Here is a 15313-nt window from a genome sequence, read left to right on the forward strand (position 1 = left end):
AGCTTGTAACGTGCAGTCATCTGTCTACTGCATTCTACAAAGCACAGTTCAACAATAGGTGGTTTTGCCTTTTAGCCAAAGGACTTGTATGGCAAGGTGGGGTGAGGGGTTTACTGCAGGGACCTCACGGATAAAAAGGCCAAGGAACCCCAGAGGGAGAACCAAGTGCGGGGACCTCCCAAGGAAGAGGCTCAGGGAAGATCCCGAGCCCCAGGGGGTAGGGGGTACACCTGCACTGTGGGGCTGTTTGTCCTGTGGGCTGGTGGAATGCAGAGGCCTCTGGTGGGACCACAGGTGCCGCCATGGGGTTCCCGCCCCTGTGTGTGCAAACACTCCCGTCTCGTGACCGAGGATCCTCTGTCCTGGTGACTGAGGGCTGGAGGGCGCTCGGCAAGCCTATGTGATGCCATCAGCTCCAGGCACAGGGTGGGACCGGCAGGAGTGGCCTGCCGGAGTCTAATGGGATGATGAGGCTTCCTTCTTCCGGCTGGTCCAGCATGTGACAGCATGCCCCTGGCCGCCAGCTGGAACGCCGCAGTGACTCACTTGGGCTCTCCATGGAGTCTCCAACCAACACATTGGAATTTGTAGACTGTTGCTGCTCGGGGCTTGGAATCCATCCCTTCTTACCCAGCACAGGGATGCTAGGGAGGGTGCTGCCAAAACTCTACTATGCAGGCAAGTCCCCCGGGGGTCGGGTTAAAATGCAGATTTGGATTCCCGAAGTCCGAGCAGGCTTCATTTCCCAAAAAAGCTCCCACGGATGTCAAGGCCGTTGGTTTGCGGACACCTTAAAGACCTGAGAGCATAAACAAGAGTGAATGGAATGAAAGCCTCCCCTATCCTTCCTAAGTGTGGAGGGTCAACTCTGCAACCCATTCCCCACTGGGCAAGCGTCAGCTGAGTCTCAGAACAGAGGCGAAGATTGGCAGAAAGAAGGAAGCTGGATGTTGGATGGGACTAATGACAAAGATCACCTTTGCCAAAAACCCTGTCACGGGCTGCGATGTCTGATCTTTGGATTTGGCAAGGGAGGTGTTATTGATCTCCATTCACTTCCTAATGGACCCAGGATTTGGAAAGGCATCTCTCCAGGCGGCGATCGCTGCAGGACTTCGAATCCTTGTCTGTCAAACTCCAAAATCCAGCTGGTCTCACTACGACACACGTCCTTGTTTTGGAGGGTAAGGAAGTAGAATTAGATTTAGCCTAGCCGTTTTCAACCTCGCTGGCATGTTAGAATCAGCAAGAGGAGTTTTATTTTCTTTTAACGATTTTATTTATTTATTTGAGAGAGAGAATGAGAGAAAAACAGTATGAAAAGGAGAGGGTCAGGGGGAGAAGAGGATTCCCTGCCGAGCAGGGAGCCCGAAGTGGGACTCAATCCCAGGACTCTAGGATCATGACCTGAGCTGAAGGCAGTTGCTTAAACAACTGAGTGCCCAGCAAGAGGAGTTTTAAAGCTCCCACACCCCAAGCCAATTACCTCAGACTCTCACTATCAGTATTTTGTAAACCGCCCACTCCTGACCCTGGTAATTCCAACATGCAGTCAAGAATAGGAGTCCTAGAGTCAGGCCAGCTCCCCTCCTAATAAACTGGGGCAATTGAGTAGCTGATGGATGAAGTCTAACGTGGCTAATCTCATCGCAATGAGTACCTCTCAGTTCCTTCTCCAGGACTCCATCCAAGAACTCAGCTAAACAAAAATCGGTGTAGTCAGGTGAAGCAGGATGGGACAGGGCGTGGGAGGGAGGTGTTTGCCAGGGAAAAATATGTTTAAAAAAAAGAGCAGAAAATATCAGGCAATGCTAGAGGCACCACACATTTAGGAGCTGAGGGGAAGATTTGGAAAGAGAAAAACTTACGACACTGAAGTCCTTAAAATGAGAACATCTTATTCAACTCTGAGTCAGCCCAGCGTATGTTAGATGATGGATAGATGAGTGAGTGGACGGATCAAGGAAGGTGGGGTGGGTCCCCTGGACAAGGAAATCTGGAAGGCAAGTTGAGCAGAAAAATGGGACTCATACTGGGGTTGAGAGTAGAGACCATGATAGGAAAAAGGAGTCTTAAACTACCAGCTCTTAAGAGAGTGGACCATTAGGAAACCATGTTTTGGGACTTTGTTTTTAGAATTGGGATTATTTTTTTTAAGGTTTTATTGATTGATTGATTTGAGAGAAAGAGAGAGGGAGAACACAGAGGGAGAGCGAGAAGCAGGCTCCCAGCTAAGCAGGGAGCCCAATATGGGGGCTCGATCCCAGGACTCTGAGATCGTGACCTGAGCCAAAGGCAGATACTTAACCAACTGAGCCACCCAGATGCCCTGGGGTTATTTTTTATAATAGGATAGAATACCCCAAATGGAAAAATAGACGGAACAATCTGTTTGAAGCAAAGAAAAAGCTTGAACTTCTTCTAGACACACAGTGCATCCTGTCTTGCCCCAATCAAGATCAAAGACTCAGGCTGCCCACCAGCCCTGCAAAAAGAAATCTCAGATTCTCAACCAAGCATAGCTCTGGGTCCTCGGCCCCAGATCCTGCAAAAACATGAGTCGGGAGGAGCCGAAACTCTGGGTGGTGTGGGACAGTACGAGTCCCCAGGGGGATGTTGTTCTGCTCAACACGGGTCAGGGTGTTAGCTGAAATTTCTTACTGGATTTTTTTCTCTTACTCAACAGTGTTGATTTCATTCATCATCGGTATCTTGTGTGGGTTTAACGATGAACCCGCAGGCCCTCATCTTCACAGATAACATTGCCTGAGCCATGTCTTAGGTGTTCCCCTGCAAGCAGGAAGGACTTTTCTGCAACCATCTACGCTCTTCCGGTCCACTTTGTGACCTTGGCTGACTCCGGGTACAGCTGGCCAGGGTCCAGTCGGTCATGCATTTGGGAGCTAGACAGCAAACCAACCTATTCAGGAGTCAACTCAATGACTTCACTCATATCCGTACATCCCAGCCAGCAAAAGCTGCATAATATAATCAAATACTAGTCCTCTAGTCAAAGATGTCCCTTGACCCAGGTTTTGGGAGAAAATAAATAATCTGGCTGAGATAGGGAAGGACTGTAGGTAGACAAAGTGGATAAGGCAACAGAAATCTAACCTTCCCTGTCTATGCTCTACCTTTTCCCATGTTTTAATCCTGAAGAAACAAAACATCAGCAGGACCATTGTTAGCCAGTATGGCCCCTTTCCTCAAGATATTTTAGTGCCATCTGCAAGAGTTTTGTTGCCATAAACACATAAATGTCTAGGATGCTAATGGTATCACTTTAGACATAGTGCATTTGTGCAGTGCACAACCCACACATCCTTAGGCACTGGCTGTGGAGACCAGAGACCTACATGATGGACCTTAACCTGGCCTGAGTTTAACTTAAAAAAATGGAAAGAAGGGGGGCACCTGGGTGGCACAGTCTGTCAAGCAACCTACTCGGTTTCAGCTCAGGTCGTGATCTCAGGTTCAAGAGACTGAGCACTCTCCCCCCAACACACACATACTCAGGCTCTGTCCTGAGTGCCAAATCTGCTTCAGATTCTTTTTTCATCTCCCTCTGCTCTTCGCTCTGCTTGTGCGTGCACTCTTGCTCTAAAATAAAGAAATAAATCTTTTTTAAAAAATAATTTATCATGTAATGTTAGTCACCATACAGTACATTATTAATTTTTGATGTAGTGTTCCATGATTCATTGTTTGTCTGTAACACCCAGTGCTCCATGCAATACATGCCCTCCTTAATACCCATCACAGACCTCATCGGTCTCCCCATGCCTCTCCCCTCTGAAACCCTCAGTTTGTTTCCCAGAGTCCAAGTCTCTCATGGTTCATCTCGCACTCTGATTCCCTCCTTCATTTTTCCCTTCCTTCTCCTAATGTCCTCCATGCTATTATGTTCCACAAATAAGGGAAATCATACGATAATCGACTTTCTCTGCTTGACTTATTTCACTCAGCATGATCTCCTCCAGTCCCATGCATGTTGATGCAAAAGTTGGGTATTCATCCTTTCTGACAGCTGCATAATTTTCCATTGTGTATACGGACCACATCTTCATCCATTCATCTGTTGAAGGGCATCTCGGCTCCTTCCACAGTTTGGCTATTGTGGACATTGCTGCTATGAACATTAGGGTGCATGTGCCCCTTCTTTTCCTTACATCTGTATCTTTGGGATAAATGTCCAGTAGTGCAATTGCTGGGTCATAGGGAAGCTCTATTAAATAAACAAATAAATCTTTGAAAAAAAAAAGTTGGGAGCAAGGTGATGCATGGAAAGGAGAATCTGATAGAAGTCATAGGTAGGGATGGAGACTCTCTCATTCTTCTGCTGTGTGCAGGAGGAACAACCAGCTAGTAAATGGAGCTGAATAATTGCACGAGTGCCCTGGAGAGCTAGAAATGTAGGCGCCTCACAGGCTCCGGCCACCATCCAGCCCCGGCTCCCCTGGCAAGGACAGAGGCACTTCACTGGGCGCCAGCCAGCTTCTCGGCTCTACATCCAGGGACTGTCTACCGCAAAGGGTGCCCCCAAAAGGCTCTGGGGTCACTGGGAGTTTGCGCTCTCATGGGTGCCTTTTGTCTGACTGTTTACCGAACAAAAACGCTGTGGGCTCAGGGCACAGCGCCGAGGGACGTTGTGTCCTGGACTTGCCATCTTTGTTTCTCTCTTTGTGGGGGTTCGGGAGGAGAGGAAGGAAAGAATGAGAACAAGTTTCTTCGCCGTGCTCTCTTCCACTTAGAAACCCTCAGCTCGGGGTGCAGGAGACACTCGGGGCCGTCCTCGCCTGCACACTTACTGACACCTGCTGAGCGTGGGCGCTCCATTCGCCTGGGTGCACGCTGTGTGCAAAGCTAAGCTGCCCGTAGATAAGCTGAGAGCAAGCAGCCGTCCTGGGAGAATTTCTGAGTCAAATGACACATACTTAGAAACACCTACGAATGCAGCCGTGAGAAAAAAAAATACTGAAATTCTGACATGACCCATCACTTCGTTCTCTTCTTCACCATGACCTTCAACTAACTCGTATCTCCAGCCTTTCCGGAAAGAGATCTGTTGTGAATAAAGACAGCCGTTAGATCCTGACCTTATTATCTAGTATCTCCCAGCCCACGTGGGATGGTGTGGCATAAAATACGTTTTTAATAAAAGCCACTACCAAGCTGTGGGAGAGCCGGGGTGGATGGCCGCCTGTCTAGGGAGGAACAGAGACCTAAGTTGCTGTCAGTTCCCCAGAGTGCGGCCTGGACAGCAGTCTGCTGGGAAAGTGAAGGAACAAAAGCCAGTGTGAGCGTGTGGCCAGAGTAGGTAGAGAGGGGGAGAGAGAACTTTCCCAGGGCCGAGATTCTATGGAGAAACGCAGAGGAGGGAAAATTCTGCACACGTTCTGTTGTGATGGAGCCAGATGGAGGGCTGACGAAGTTCAAAGAGCCAGCAGGGACAGGGGTACAGGGCGCTGGGGGGCACTCTAGCAACGTGTGGATGGCCGAGTTGATTAAATTAATCAGTGACCTGAAGAAAGGCAAACAAGGATCAGACGTGGGAAATATGGAACAGTGCTGAAGGACATCAAAGTAGAGACTTTGGTGTTAGACTTTGGACAAGTTATTTAAACTCTGTGAGCCTCAGTTTCCTTATCCGCAAAATGGGGATAATGGCATTTACCCTCATAGGACTTTTGCAATGGTTGAATGACCAACGGGAAATAACTTGGTTTGCACAGTGCTTGGCACATACAGTGAACCCTCAACCGCTCATGCCATTTTTGTCATGATCATTCCTATTGCTATGACGGATGCTGACCCATTTGCATAAGGAATTGCTGGAAGCTGGTGTGCTTTCTTTCGTTCCCATACCAGGCCCTATGTCCTCCTGGGATTCATTTTTCTCTTTCAGGGTAAACTAGGAGCTTACTTTAGGCTTATTTTATCAGGACAACATGTTGGAGGAAGATTTCCCTGAAGCTCAGAACTGTAATCATGAACCCCGACCTCTGGTCTCCCTCCTAGGCCCCTGACACAGCCTGAGCGGCAGGGAGCTGGAGCAGGGGCTCCCTAGACCTGGGAGCCCTGTGGCTTGATGGGTGACCAGTAGGGGGAGCCAGCGAGTCGTGGCTGCCTTGGGGACCGCTGACAAGAGCCATCAGCAATTCCAGGAGGGGGAAGGTCCAGGTGAAAGACCAGGACATCAGCACAGCTCTCTGTGGGTTGTTTGGTTTTTGCTTTAGTTTTTGTTTTTGTTTTAATTGTGCGCTCCAGGAAGTGCACCTGAGTTAGATTCCCGCCATCACAGAGCAAGCCACAAATACTGAATTTTAAGAAGAAGGAGAGAAGAAATGACTTTTCGCTTGAATTTTAGATTCCTCTGCTATGGAATGTTTGCCTCCCGTCCAGTAAAAGGCAGCAGCCTTTGTCCTCGGATCCTCACCTGGAAAGAAGGACATTTCAGGGAAACATTTATATGTTTGTTTCCTCCTCACTGGGAAAAAGGGCAGATCGGTTTCCAGAAAATGAATTGCATACCCCTTGCCCTTCCCACCCTCACACCACACCCCTCAGGGCTTTGCTGGATTCTTAACGCTGGTGCAGAAGCTGTGTGGAGTCTAAGAGAAAATGAGAAAATTCCACCCGGGAAGCAGTCCCTTTGCTCTCTGAGTCTACAGTGTAGCAACTTTACCCTCAGTTTTTATTTTTAAGTGGTACCATGTTGGTCTTTTTCAGTTAGAAATATTCACCAAAATATTTCAGGGTGAGGGTAGGAGCTAGAACAGGAGGGAAAGAAAAAGACGAACTTGCAGGATTGTCCCCGGGTACAGATCTTGGAATGCCACAGGAAAATGGCAAAGTGGCTGGCACCAAATCAAGAACAGAGTGGGGCGGGGGGAAGAGGGAGAAGGAGAGGAGAGAAACATCAGCAGAGAGAGAAACAGAGAGAGAGAGACTGAGCAAGGAAGAGAAAGAGACAGACCCACAGACATCAGGTGCAGGACAGGGGACTGGCCCTTGGCAATGCTTTGGCCGGGGCTCCTGAAGTGGGAGGAGAAAGCAGAGGGTGCGGATATGCCGAGCAGGGTTCTGAGTATGAAACTGTCAGGTGCCTCCTCCCAGCACTATCTGCTCCCGAGCACAATCCCTCTTAATAGAGCTCAGCCGCACTTTATCAGCCAGAGCCTTCTGCCCCCGGGAAGCCAACTGGCGCGTGAGTACTCTCCTCATCTCTCTTCATTTCCAGCTGTCCTCTGATACCAGCTTGTCTGCTTACTCCTAACTGTTGCTCCTGCACCCTTTTCTTTTTTTAATGGAGAAGTATGCCACAGACGGTTGCAATTGACTGGAAGCAGCAAAGTCAGAATCCTGGAAGGCTGGAAAGCAATTTAACAAAACCATGGGCTTCTTGCTAAAGCCTGCAAGCCATGCCCTACGCTCATGATTTCTGAAACAGGATGCAAGCCCCACCTGAGCTCCGTGTGCAAGAGGGGTTTGAGCAAGGGGTCCACTTTACGTGCCAAATGACTCTGGGCTCACCCATGCGGGACAGGAGTTTCAAACCGTGTTCGTGAAATAGTTGAGTGAAGTTGGAGACGTATCAATATGACTCCAAAAAAGTGGGGTACGGGGAATGGCCCTTTCCAAATATGGCTCTGCGCCCCTCCCAGTGTGTGCCGTCTTGCTGAAGGGAGTGTGCTTGCTACCCACCGGGACAACCTGGGGTCCGGCCCTGGCAGCTTCTTTGCAGCTGCATTTTCTGGTGTGGAATTCAGACCCCGAGGCTTCTGGGAGTGGTGACTTCTGAGGACAGAAGTGTTTTTGAACAGGAGACAGGAGTACCTGACAGCATTGTCTTTGTTTCTGCTTACAGCTGTAAAGAAAACTGAGCACCTCCCACCACTTCGAACCCAAAACTACCTACAATAAAGACGATTGTAAGTACCAAATAAATGTCAATACTGAAATTCTCTTTATGAGAGAGCGGGAACGTTTAAATGTTTTCTTCTATGTCTATATCCAAAACTTTGATTTTTTTAAAGTGATGCTTGAGCCACAGAAAATTGAAGACTTTCAGGTCTCTCCAGTTGCACAGATTTCTAATGTACGCTGAGTTTCATTGCATGTAAGCAAATAGGGAATGTTGGTTGAATTGAAATCCTGATATCTACTCGCATTAGAATAAGCACTCATTCATTTCACTAATGAGTTGGGTTATGAAAGGTGATTTGTGACTCCTGCTGGAAAGCTCACCAGGTGCTGCTTCCAGATTATTCCTGAGATGTTCACTTTAGCACCTATGGGCTTGTTGTGGATGTGTCCGTGGCACAAAAGAATGAGGCTCACTTTGAGGTACATGTCTGTTTGTCAGAAGAGTTCCTGCTTCCAGCAAGGGCATAGGGTGAAAGTAGGGGTGGCGGGGCCCTTGGCTGTTGTTCGCCCCCACCCCAGAGTTATTTCAAGGCAGTCATGAAGACAAGCCTGTGTACGTTATGTCACAAAGCCCTGACAGGCACTGCAGACCCCGTCGCTCGGGAGCCGCTCCTTCACTGTTTACTTGAACAGAATCTCGGGAGGCAGTAACGTGCCTGGCGCCAAGAAGACAAAGATTCCCTGTTGCATAAAGCTGACTCTGCCCAGGAGACTTGGATGGTCTCCACTCTGAACCTCAGCTTTCTCTTCTATAAAGTGAAGGCTTGAGCTATGTGCTCTTAACTACCTCACCTGGATTCCAAATGTTTCTCTCGGGGCTCTGAGAAAATATGATGCTGAGCTCAAGGATATTGTCCTCCTAGGTGTGTGTGATTTTGGTGATGGAGGGAAATGGGAGTTTGCAGAGGCCAAAGGGGGTAAACACCTACACGGAGGGAACATGACAGTCCCTGCTTGTCTCTTTCTTTCTTTTTTCCTTTTTTTTTTTTAAACGGCATGTAAGATGAGTTTTTTTTAACTGCATGTAAGAAAAACCACTGGTTTTTCTTTTTTTTTCTTTTTTTCTTTTTAAGATTTTATTTACTTATTTGACAGACAGAGATCACAAGTAGGCAGAGAGGCAGGCAGAGAGAGAGAGGAGGAAGCAGGCTGTCCGCAGAGCAGAGAGCCCAATGCGGGGCTCGATCCCAGAACTCATGACCTGAGCCAAAGGCAGAGGCTTTAACCCACTGAGCCACCCAGGCGCCCCAAACCACTGGTTTTTCTTAACGCTCTTCTTTATCAAACAAACAGACAAAAATACATAATGCAACCCACAGACATTTCTGTTGGTACTTAACTAGCCAGCTAGTTTAACCATGGATAAACACATACACGCACCATTTTTTTTTCCTAAGACGTGTCAATAATATTTTCCACAATTGTGGATTTTTCCAGGCAAACCAGTAAAAGAAAGTAAAAATTAAATAAAGGAGGGACAAAAAAGGAAAAAAACACCACGCACACACAACTTTTCTGGAACTTCTGAAGGAAGAATTATATCTTTGAATGCAAGGAAGGATTTTTGGTTTTTGCTTTTTTTTTAATAAAACTTATAAAAAGTTGCCACACTTGTTGACTTCAACTAAGAATTGTTTATTATTAACATGGGGATATCCAGTATTTAACAATTCTTGTTCTGATACAAGAAAAAATGGCATTTAGCAGGCTCTCAGACTGGGCTCCTGCTGTGCATGAAGACAGTGGCTTGTATCTTCTTACAGAAAATAGAGCCCACCCCACGCCTTCTTCTATTTGTAAAGAACAAGTCTGCGGGAAATTGTTGCATTGGTATTGGTCCCTTAACAGTCGGCCCGAAGCAGGTCAGAGCCTGAAACCCACCCCTCCCTGAAGCCAGGCTTCAGCTCTGCTAGCCTCCCTGGTAGAGAAACACAGCAGAACGAAATCTGTGCGTGGTTTCTGTGCAGGAGGTTTACTATCTTTTTTTTTTTTTTTTTAATTTAAGCAAAGTAAAATGCATGTCCCTTGTCTGTAGTGAGCTCACTGTCCCTCCTTGCTGCTGGAGAAGGCTGCCTTGTCCCTTGGCCATCTCCATCTGGGGCCAAGGACCCCCTAGGGGCACTCCTGCCTTCCCCATCCTGCATTTCCCAGGCTCATCCTGCTAATTCACGTCTTTTTGCCCTTTGTCAAGTATGGAGAGAAAGGAAGGATGAATGGACAGTCTTTGTTTGGCGCCGCTGGTGACGCCCCTCGTGGTCCTCTTTGGAAGGACCCTTGTGGAGATGAGGCTGGTGAGGCCGGGCTCCGAGGCTTCGCCCGGCTCGGCGTGGTCCGGGCACCCGGGCCCCCGGATCAGGTAGGCTCCCTCCGTGCAGTCTCTGTCTCCGGGAAGGTGGGCGCCTGCGCTCCAAGCTCTGGTGTGGCTTTTTGGAACGGAGCCCGGGAAGTGGGGTCCTCATGGTCTGCTGAGGGGTGCGGCTTGGGCTGAGCAGCACGCACGGGAGTCTTGGTCCCGAAAATCAGGCGGCACTCAACTGGGGTTAGACTGGGGACCATTGGCCTACTGAGTTTTGGTAACAGTGGAAAGGCTAGGAAAAGGGAGTCTGGGGTTTTCATCTTACCCTGCTGCTACTTATTTAGAGCTTCTTCCCCTTATTTTCTTGTCTTTTTAGTTAAATTTAATGGCGTACCTAGATTTGAGAAATCAGAGCGTCAGTAGAAGTCCCCGGCTGCATTGCCCTCCTGATCAGAATCCTTTTTTTTTTTTTAAAGATTTTATTTATTTATTTGACAGAGAGAGAGTGAGTGAGATAGCAAGAGAGGGAACAGAAGCAAGGGCCATGGGTAGAGGGAGAAGCAGGCTTCCTGCTGAGCAGGGAGCCCCATGCAGGGTTCGATCCCAGAACTGTGGGATCATGATCTGAGCCAAAGGCACACGCTTAATGGCTGAGCCATCCAGGCACCCCTTGATCAGAATTCTTTTTTTTTTTTTTAAGATTTTATTTATTTATTTGACAGAGATCACAAGTAGGCAGAGAGGCAGGCAGAGAGAGAGGGGGAAGCAGGCTCACCGCAGAGCAGAGAGCCCAATGTGGGGCTCGATCCCAGAACCCTGGGATCATGACCTGAGCCAAAGGCAGAGGCTTTAACCCACTGAGCCACCCAGGCGCCCTTTGATCAGAATTCTTAAAGTTCTCCAAAGAACTACAAATAGTCATGCGTGATAAAATTCTAGAGTGAACTACAACCTTGAAGTAACTGGTTTCTTGTAAACACTTCGCATGCCTGAGTTCTAGAGCAAGTCTTCAGGATCTGAAGGGCTCCGGAAGCTTCCATAATTCAGAATAAATGGTTGATGGGCGGGGTCTGCCTCAGCACAAAGGGTCTGCTTAACCTGGGAGAGGAGCCCAGATCTGGGCCATGATACCCCAACAAACCATCCCAACATGTGGGTGCTAGAGAGACAAATCACAATAAGCCTTCTATATGCTGGACTGTGGACTCAGACAAAAATAACTCAGTCTTTCTTTCACTTTGGGAGGGTCCCCGAGGAGCTCAAGCCATGTAGGCTCGGAATCACGTCTGACCAGTTACAGTATCAGGTTTGGCATCTGTATCTCCAAAATCTCTGAGCTGATGGTGTATTTAAAACCCTCTAAAATCAATAAATATATTCCGGAAATTTCAAGAACATGAGTTTGTTCACCCTGAAATAACCTATACACATTATTGTTTCTGTGGTTGATGGAAAAATGGGAGTGTTTTAGTTCGATGCTGCCTCTGTAGGCAGGGATCCACTCAGTTGTAGAAAAACCCAAAGCAATTGTGTCTGAGCTTCTTGCCTGGGGAGAAACCAGATGCCTCTCAGGAGTGGGTCCTGCATTGCCAATGAGTCACTAGAGCTGAGGAAGGAGCTTCCTGAGCAATGCTGTCAGTTATGAGATTTAAGAGGAAGATATATGAAAATAAATGATAGCCATCGCTTAGATTATGAAATAAAAGGTAGTTTTTCATAATTATTAAAATTCAGATCATTTGCCATGTTTCACTGTGGGGCCAGCTGAGTTCCCCATAGACTAAGTTTTGACCTTCAGCAGTTTTCAATTGAAGAATTTCTTAATGCCGGGACACCTGGGTAGCTCAGCTAGTTAAACGTCTGCCTTTGGTTCAGGTTATGATCCTAGAGTCCTGGGATTGAGCCCTGCATCGGGCTCCCAGCTCAGCCAAGAATCTGCTGGTCCCTCTGACCCTCCCCCAGCTCAAGTTCACACTCGTGCTCCCTCTCTCTCCCCCTGCCAAATAATAATCTAAAAATGAAATCTTAAAAAAAGAAAAAAAAAGAATTTCTTTTTGCCAAGGTTCATGGGCAATCTCACAAGTGCTAGAGTCTAACACTACTTTGCCAAGACAAAAGGAGCTTGGTCTAGAATTCATTGCATAAATAGCTTCTGCTTTGTGTATTGATTAGTGGTTGGCCATTGTTTAAAAGCAGGACACTTAGTCGGGTAGTGAAATAATGCAAGTGTGTGTGAGTGTGTGGCTACTCAATAAAAAAAAAAAAAATCAGTTACCCACATTGATTTTTGTACTGGGATTAACAGAAACCCAAACTAGAGTCAGGATTGCAAAAACTAAAAATTTTGAAAAAGCATAACTTTATTATCTTTTAATAGGTGCTTGTTGGCTATGATAAATGCAACAAGGATGGGGCCAAAACTAGCCACGAGAACCCCTTACTCACAGCCTGGCCACAGGGAGAAGATGAGCTGGTTTATCTGGATAGATTTGGGGTAGTACCTTGGTCGTGTCTTCTATGCATGCCTGTGGCTTCAACTGTCCACTGGTGCCTTCTGGAGTCTGAGAGTTCTGATGTTTCCCTACTTCGCACTTACCTGGCTGTGCTCTCAGGCTTTCTTGCACGCTCAAGGTGGTTTGCCAACGTCTTTCTCCCTTTGCCTCCCTCTGGGATTACATCATTGATGTTCTTCTTTGGTGTCTACCACTGGCACTGTGAAAACGTCCTTGTTGTCTAGAGGGTCCCATTCTGGTGATGTTGGTGCTTTCCTATCACGAGAAGTAAAGGGTCTTGTAGTGAATGCAAGTCACGGTTGTATCAGTATTCTCCTGAGGCGAGCTGCTATAATCATGCCTTGTATATTCTTATCTTGTACAATTCTTGGATTGCAATTTTTTTTTGTTTTTCAACAGCTTGGTTCACTTTTACCTTTTCCAGTTTCTATACCTTGTGGAATATTATACTTGACTGTTTTAAAACATTTAAATAACAAATTCCAAAAATAAAGAACGTCTGAGGCAGTTGCCCGATGTGGGGACATAGTCAAGCAATCTTTGACTTGGAAGGTGTCTATGAGGGGCTTTACTTAGGCTGTGTCAACACACAGAGACTGTTTTGTAAGTAATTGTGCCTTGTCAAACCCTTAAAAACAAAACCTTTTTTGTAAGATAGAAACTTAATTTTAAAAGGCTGCTAGAGGCTTCTGGGGAAGACGCAGAGTAGTAGGAGGGCCCTAAGCTCACCTCGTGCCATGGATGCGACTAGATAACACTCGCATCCGTGTAAATAACCCAGAAAAGGATCCGGAGGCCAGTAGAACAAACCCCACAACTAAATGTAGAGAAGAGGCCACACCGAAGAGGGTAGAAAGGGCAGAGATGCGGTCAGGAACCAGCAGACCCACAGGTTGGTCCACATCAGGAGGGAGCCGTTCGCATAGAGACGGAAGGGAAACAGACCCCCACACCAGGGAACCCACACTAGGAGGATGAATCCCCATACTACTTGGCTTTGAAAAACCAGAGGGGCTGAATTTCATGAGTTCTCACAACCAGGAGGGCTTAACACCTGAAATTTAAAAAATCAATGGGCTTGGTTCTAGGAGAGCAGAGCGGGAGAGAGGACACTCTTAAAGAGACAGCACAACAGACAGCCCCATGGAGACCCAGCATAAAAGCAGCAGTTTGAAAAATGCCTGGGGCATACCGGAGGGAGAGTTATTTACTATCTCAGAGCCTGTCCTGGAGGGACAAAGATCACTGGGGGCCTCCTTCAGGAAGAAAGGAGCTGGCAGGCACCATTTCCCTCCCATGCCCCCACCCTCAAGCATAAACACACAGCCACCTGCAGGAACCAGCCCATTCAGACACTCTCTAAGGAACTTGCTAATTCTGCTTTGCCACTGCTCCACACCCTCCAGACCAACCTGCCTCGGTCCCAGCACCGAAGGATCCCTTTTGGTCAGAGCCCATTCAGGGCAGGGCCACGGGCTTGGCAGGGTTCAAGCAGCCCCAGTGGGGAGGAGCACCACAACAAAGTGACTCCTGCCCCTCGCCCCGGGAGACAACCACACACAGCAGTCAGACTGCAGCCCCAGCAGTGGGCCGGGGGAAGAGGGAAGAGATCTCGGGCCTGACTGCAGGCCCTGCCCACCAATGAAAGCTTCTCAGAAGACAACACAGGGAGAGCAGCCTGCGGTTCTGTGCTACTGCATCTCTGCGAAATGCTCGGCCTGACTCAGCTCAAACCCAAGGCATCAAAGACTGGCCCACTGTTAATACCAAGAGCAAACCCTGCCCACCACGAGCAAAGAAAGTCACCGCAGACAACTGGACTGAAGGAAAAGGCAGCTCGGTCCCCACAGCTGAGTGTGCACAACACACATAGAGGACAGCCCTGGAGCACCCGGTTCTGGGGAGCACTGCAGGGCTCTGCAGAACCTCTTCTTCATAAGGCTATTACTTTCCAGTGCAGGAGACAGAGCTGACTTTCCTGACACAGAGAAACAGATGCAGAGACTTAGATAAAATGAGAAGAAAGAGGAATATGTCCCGAATGAAAGAACAGGATAGATCACAGCAAGAGATATAAGTGAAATAGAGATAAATAATGTGTCTGATAGAGAATTTAAAAGAAATGATCAGAAAGATACTCACTGAGGAAAGACTGGAGGACATCAATGAAACCCTTAATGATGAGACAAAAAAAAAAAAAAACAATCAGAGATGAGAACATAACAAATGAAATTTAAAATACACTAGATGGAGTAAATAGCAAACTAGAGGAAGCAATGAATCAGTGACCTAGAGGACAGAATAAAGAAAAGCAATCAAGCTAAGCAGGTAAAAGGGGAAAACAACATGCAAAATGAGAACAGACTTAGAGAACTCAGCAACACCAGCAAGCATAGTAACATTCACATTATAGGGATCTAGAAGAAGAAGAGAAAGAAAAGAGGGGCAGAAATTTTATTTGAAGAAATAAAGCTGAAACTTTCCCAAATCTAGAGAAACAAACAGAAATCCAGATCCAGAAGGACAGAGAGCCCCAACAAAATCAAACCAAGGAAGTTCCCACCATGGCACATAGTAA

The 15313-nt window shown here is 47.4% G+C and overlaps 1 protein-coding gene across 5 annotated transcripts in view; it reads left to right on the forward strand.

Annotated features, from left to right (window-relative positions):
- Positions 1–753: 753 nt before the first annotated feature.
- The window catches only part of LOC123954522 (urea transporter 1), a 36356-nt gene continuing 21796 nt past the window's right edge, over positions 754–15313 (forward strand). For 2 of the 5 annotated variants that reach the window (XM_046025785.1, XM_046025787.1), the window contains exons 1-2: positions 6973–7207; positions 7868–7931. Coding sequence is in view for 2 of the 5 variants with exons in the window: in XM_046025784.1 (XP_045881740.1) it covers positions 10136–10282 (147 nt within the window). In the remaining 3 variants the exon portion in view is untranslated. Of the gene's footprint in view, positions 1185–6971; positions 7208–7867; positions 7932–10117; positions 10283–15313 lie in introns of those variants that run through there. The other 3 variants (XM_046025784.1, XM_046025783.1, XM_046025786.1) reach the window with 3 other exon arrangements.

The sequence above is a fragment of the Meles meles genome, chromosome 12, assembly GCF_922984935.1.
Source record: "Meles meles chromosome 12, mMelMel3.1 paternal haplotype, whole genome shotgun sequence".
NCBI lineage: Eukaryota > Metazoa > Chordata > Mammalia > Carnivora > Mustelidae > Meles > Meles meles.